The following is a 6396-nucleotide window of genomic DNA, read 5'->3' as shown; positions in this document are numbered from 1 at the left end:
CGGTGGGGTAGTCTAGATGTAGCCTTACATTCCATCACAGGGACCTATTGAGGCTGTTGTGGAAAACGACCACAGGATTAATATTTGAATCAGCTCAGCCTGAGGCTCTTTTCTTGGTTACAAGCACGCAGGGGGCGACAGCTATTGGAATACTGTTCCCGAGCTAAAAATCACACAAGCCTTTTACAGCTTAAAACCACAAACAATGACACATACGTTGCACGTTAATTTCCTTATTTGGAATATTTGCAAAATATGATGCAGGTCAAAAGCAAGCTGAACAATCAGTTTTCCATATTTGGCCTTTCCTGTTATTTTTATTACACCTGGTGATATGGGAGCAAGACTCTCCATGTCTCAAGAAATGTCACTACCAACCTAGGCCATTTTCACATGCTGGGGTGCAATCCAGATCAGCGAGGAGTTGTGTCATCTGTAATCCTGGGTGAGATTCAGTGTTCTGCTGCTGGAGCTCCCCTGTCTGGATACTCCCAGCCAGCGTTCAAGGACGCACTGAGTGTCTGTATGATAAGTAACCCTGGACTGGCAGCTCTGATCCAGCCGCCTGCTTGTTACACCCCAAGCACATTCTGGTTTGGGTAGAGAAGGCTCAGGGTTTGAGAGAAGGCTGGGGGTAGGAAGCTTCTGTTCATTATGATGGACCTAACCCCAGTTTTACTTGAGTAAAGAGGAGATATTTGACATTGTGTGATGCTGCTCCTGTGCTCTGTTCCCAAAGTGTTCTGCAGCAGAGGAGGGTCTCTGGTAGTATGTATGTTACTGGCCTATTGGGGTGATGCTGAAACAGGACAGGGTACAGATGGCATTGTGGGGGTGGCATGAACCTTCACTCTTCATTTCCCCTTCCAAGAACAGAAGGGACAGGAATCCTTACCCAGCAAGACCATCGTCTCATAGTTCCCCTGCATGACATCTCTGTAGAGGGCTCTCTGAGTGGGGTCCAGCAGAGTCCCCTCTTCCCTGGAGAAATACACAGCCACCTCCTCGAAGGTCACCGGCCCCTGAAAGAGCAGAGTCCAATACTCAGTACCTGCTGACCCACTCACAACCCCACTATTCACGGAACAGCAGCACCAGGGAAATGGAAGCTCCGGGAAGGCACATGTTAACAGAGTCCCACCCCACCTTGCTTACAGCAGCCAGGAGGCATCAGAGGGTAGAAAGAGAGAACCTTTGTGTCTCCCATCTGACAGACAGAAGCAGGGTCTTCACATTTATCACATAGCTACTAGCCAGAGCTTAATATAGGAGATGGGGCTGTCTCTGGACCCTGATAGTGGCTCCCTGGTAGGAATCCAAGCACTCTCCAAATAAAATATATGGAAGAAAGGGGAAGTCAATCAGTAAAGAATAGAAGTTAGAAGGTCAGAATTATAGTGCCCATTAACAAAGGTTTAGAGAAAATAGAGCCTATTAAACTAACGTGATATCCTTATTGGATGAGACCAAAAGTTTAGTTGCCCCAAATAGTATTGATGTAATATACCTAAACTTCTGTAAGGGACATGACTTGATCACCACAATATTTTTACTAAAAAAACTAGAATGATACAAAATAAACATGGCATACATTAAATAGATTAAAAACTCTGATAGTAAATGGGGAACCATGGTCGAGTGGATTTCTTTCTAGCAGGTTCCTTCAGGGATTGGTTCTTGGCCCTGTGCTATTTAACATTCTTATCCATGACTTAGAAGAGAGTACAAAATCATCACTGATAAAGTTTACAGTTGCCACAAAGATTGGGGTTGGTGGTAATTAATGAAATGCCAGGAGATTCAGGCTCCATCACTGGGAGTTTGTGAAGTTGTCCCAGCCCTGGCTGGAGGGTTATTTCCTGTTCCACAAAGAGGGGAAGTTCCATTCCCAACTCCTGTGCCTTGAAATTAGGACCTATCTGACACTACACCCCCATATTCATCATAGTGGTATGATTATAATATGATTAGGACATAATTATGATCTATTTTGTACAAGATGCATCATGTGTGGTGTCACTGGAAAAGTTCTGATTTGCTGAATATGATTATCCTATTTATGTGCACATATCATGTTCGTATCTGAAGTTATGGATATTGACTCTGTATCTGTATTTCAAATGTGTTTACTCTGGGTAACACCCACAACGAGCCTTTCAGGTACAACAATGAAGAAGCCAGACAGCGCTGATGGCTCAACAAAGACAATGGACTGTGGAAGAACTTAGCCTTCCTGTGAATGTTTCAGCCAGCCTAGGAGTCATGGCTACTATGACTCAGCAGGGCCTATGAACAGACCACATGACACTAAACTCCATTTTACTACCTGTATTTTTCCACAAACTGGACTAGGAACTGAGTTTGGAACAAAAGGTTCCCACCATATGGAAAAGCTACATAAGGTGGGGTGTGACATCATCTCTTGGCCTCATTCCCCACACAAGAGAACTCCTGGAAACACCTGAGAAACAAAAACGGATGTGGGGGAAGTGCTGCTCCCAGGATCAAGAGATTTCTAGCTTGTGTATGGAAACTTGGGGGACTGCTTGTACCATCAGTCAGGGTGAGAAATTGCTAATTCAAATTCTATCCATCTAGTATGTTAGGCTTAGTCTGAGTTTTGGTTATTTGCTAAATAATCTGCTTTGATCTGTTTGTTATCACTTGTAATCATTTATTCTATCTTTCTGCAGTTAATAAACTTGTTTGATGCTTTATCTTAACCAGCGTATTTTGAGTGAAGTGTCTGGGGAAAATCTCAGCTTGTTGTGCACATCTGTCCCATATCGAGGGGAAGGGGAACTATATTAATGAGCTTGCATTATAGAGATCCCCATGCACTATAAGATGGTATAATTCCGGATTTATACTACAGCAAGTGTGCAAGGTGGGGGAGTGGGAAATTGGCTCTTGTCTTCTATCTGTCCTTGAGTGGCTTAGGTAGAGCACTCAGGTAGCTTAGTTGGCAGCATGGCGCCACCTGCTGTTGTGTTGGGTGATAACAGGCCCTGGAGAGGCTGGCGAAATCTCCAGCAAAGCAGTGTGAGAAGGGCCAGCCCAGCGTGAGGGTTAGAGGACACAGCAGTTCCCAGAAGCTCCACAAACTGCCGCCTGGGGGTGACAACCCATCATGCCCTACACTGCACAAGTCTCAGCAAGTTTGTCACATGCTGTTCTCTCCCTTTCTCCACCCGAGATATTTCCTGCTTCCCACCACCTCTAGCAATTCCCACCCTCTTATGCATTTACTGCTCCTCAACCTCCAAGCAGAGCCCACCACCACCTCCCTGATAATCTCTTACCTGAGCCAGCTCCATTGCAGCCATTTTCTTGCCCCTGGGAGGACGAGATGATCTGCAGCGAAACATGGATGTTATTCTCTGGCCTGCCGGGGTGAAAAGGGCAAGGTGTGAGGATTCAGACTAGGCTTTTGTCCATTCCGCAAGCCGATTCCCCGCAGCTTTTCCCCTGCTAATGCATATTCTAGGTTCTGGCACACTGTGAAGCACAGAGTGACCTTATTCCAGTATAGACCTAGCCCCCTCCCACCAGGGTGTAACCCTCTGACACATGGGGAAACCCTCCCAGTAACAGTCTCTCTCTTACACGTATCAAGTTTGCGGACAACACCAAGATAGGAGGGGTTGTAAGTGCATTGGAAGATTGGATTAAAATTCAAAATGATCTGGACAAACGGGAGAAATGATCTGAAGTAAACAAGATGAAATTCAGTAGAGACAAGTGCAAAGTACTCCACGTTGGAAGGAACAATCGGAGGCCAGAGAAGAGCAGAAACAAAGGAGTCACTTTGGGGGATTCTCCCTGTCATTGTCCCCAAGGCAGCTGTCTCAGGTTTACAAAGGTGTTTCATGTTGCAGCCTTTATACAGTCTCTCCTGGGAGTGCCCCTTTCATGGACTGGGCCTAGTTTTAGTTTTTGGAAGTTAACAATCTTGATTTATTGTTCATCTAACCAGTATGTGTGGATTGAAGTGTGTTGGAAACTCTGTTTGGGATAACAAGCTGGTGCATGTCATTTTCCAATGATGAAATGACAGACTTCATATGAGCTTGCGTCGTTCAGTAGCGTGCTGGACAGTGCAAGATGCACATTTCTGGGGGAAAGTTGGGCATTTGAGAATTTGCTGGTTTTCTCCTGAGGTGTAATTCATGAGTGGCTGTCTAGCAGCACTCAATACTGTGTAGCTGGGAGTGAGTTACACGCTGGAGACTGTGTGTTAAGTGGCCAAGAGGGGCTGTTCTCGCGGGAAAACAGTGGAAAAGGCACCCCAGGCCGGAGAACTGAGGGGACACAGCTATTTAACAGTCCAGATTGTACTCAGGGTAACGTCACAGACACTCCCTATGACAGAGCCTCTTACAACACAGAGAAAGTAAATCCATGTCCCAGAAATCGAAGACTCAAACAGAGGGCAAGTGTCCCTGGCACTGCTTCTTGCTGACAGAGAGGTTCAGAGACAGTGTGAGAATCCTGGGGAAGCTGGGAACAGGAAGCATGGGCTGGCGGGTTTCGGTGGAGAAAGGGAACACGAAGGGCAGGGATATTACTGAATCCAGGATCTCAGCAGTGCTAGATGACAGGATAGCACATAGTGCAGCCCATTGGAAAACACAATCCCAACTATACATACAAAATGATGGGGTCTAAATTAGTTGTTTCCACTCAAGAGATGGATCTTGGAGTCACTGTGGATAGTTCTCTGAAAACATCCACTCAATGTGCAGCAGCAGTGAAAAAAAGTGAACAATGTAGGAAATAATTAAGAAAGGGATAGATATGACAATATCTCATAGATCATATTTGTAAAAACAGCAAATAAATCCATGATACACCCACATCTTGAATACTGCATGCAGATGTTGTCACCCCATCTCAAAAATAGATATATTGGAATTGGAAAAGGTTCAGAAATGGGCAACAAAAATGATTAGGGGTATGGGACAGTTATGCCAGACCTAACCCCCAGTTTCACTTCAGCAAACAGGAGATATTTGACACTGTGCAATACGGCTCCTGTGCTCTGTTCTCAAAGTGTTCTGCAGCAGAGAAGGGTCTCCGGTAGTATGTGTGTCACTGGCCTATTGGGGTGATGCTGAAACAGGACAGGGTACAGATGGCATTGTGCGGGTGGCATGAACCTTCACTCTTCATTTCCCCTTCCAAGAACAGAAGGGACAGGAACCCTTACCCAGCAAGACCACCGTCTCATAGTTCTCCTGCATGACATCCCAGTAGAGGGCTCTCTGAGCGGGGTCCAGCAGAGCCCACTCTTCCCTGGTGAAATACACAGCCACTTCCTCAAAGGTCACCGGCCCCTGAAAGAGCAAGAGTCCAACACTAAGGACTTGCTGCCCCACTCACAGCCCCACTATTTCTGGCAGAGAGGAGTGAATCAAATAGAAGCTCTGGGTGGATCGTAGTCAGGAGAGTCTCACCCCGACCTTGCTCAGAGTATCCAGCAAATACCAGGGTGAGGGGATGAAGAGAGAGCCCCTTGTCTCTCCCAGCAGATCCATCACCCCACTATTAACCACTGACTGATACAGGAGATGGAACCCCCAGCAGGGTCCAGGGAGAGCTCGTTGGTAGAACGCCCAACACCCTCCTCATTGTGAGGAGCGGGATATGAAGGGAGAGGCAGCTCCAATAAGCCTGACTCATGGGTGCCCCCTACATATCTCACAGCAGCTGCTGGTTAGTGAGGTCAGGCTCCAGCACTAGGAGTCTGGTCAGTTTGACTAGCTCCATGTAGGTGGGCTATTTTCTTTCTTCACAAATTAGAGCATTTCCACCTCCAAACCTCCTGGGTCTGTTCCTAGAATCTAGGCCACTTATTAAATAACTCCCAGCAGGTTTGCCACACCCTGGCCTCCTCCTTTCCCCAGGCTGTGAATTTCCTGCCCCGCTCCAACCTCCAAACCAGACTCTGCAAACTTTCCCACCTCTGGTGTATTTGCTCTCCCTTTCCTCCAGTAGAAACCCACCAGCAACCCCCCGATAATCTCTACCTGGACTGACTCCACTACAGCCATTTCTCTTCCCTGTCCCACGCCAGGCTGGGATGAGCTGGAGCAAAACACGGACGTCATTCTGCAGCCTGTCTGGGGGAGAAGGGCAGTTGTGGGCGTTTCAGAACCGGTTTTAGTTAATTTCACATCATAATTCCCCCAGGCCCTTTCCCTGCAGGCAGACACCCTAGATTCTGTCATGCTGGGAAATGCTCAATCTGTTTATTACAATTTAGACCTGGCCCCTCCTGCCAGGCTAAGTCCACAGACACATTTTTAACCTCCCTTCTCCCTTCCCTCATCTCTTCTCTGAACACAAGGCTAGAAAAGAGCAGAACCAAAGGAGTCACTGTGGGGGATTCCCTCA

At 46.9% G+C, this 6396-nt stretch overlaps 1 protein-coding gene across 1 annotated transcript in view; it reads right to left on the bottom strand.

The window, feature by feature from the left end:
• Nucleotides 1-6396, bottom strand: part of LOC127057074 (zinc finger protein 560-like) — a 121453-nt gene that overhangs the window by 111305 nt on the left and 3752 nt on the right. Inside the window, exons 2-4 of the mRNA XM_050965734.1 lie at nucleotides 6030-6122; nucleotides 5210-5336; nucleotides 3303-3385 (exon numbers count right to left, since the gene is read on the bottom strand). Coding sequence (XP_050821691.1) covers nucleotides 3303-3385; nucleotides 5210-5336; nucleotides 6030-6110 — 291 coding nt within the window. The 5' untranslated portion in view covers nucleotides 6111-6122. The remainder of the gene's footprint in view (nucleotides 1-3302; nucleotides 3386-5209; nucleotides 5337-6029; nucleotides 6123-6396) is intronic.

The sequence above is a fragment of the Gopherus flavomarginatus genome, chromosome 8, assembly GCF_025201925.1.
Source record: "Gopherus flavomarginatus isolate rGopFla2 chromosome 8, rGopFla2.mat.asm, whole genome shotgun sequence".
NCBI lineage: Eukaryota > Metazoa > Chordata > Testudines > Testudinidae > Gopherus > Gopherus flavomarginatus.
This window is presented reverse-complemented; position numbering and strand designations above follow the sequence as displayed.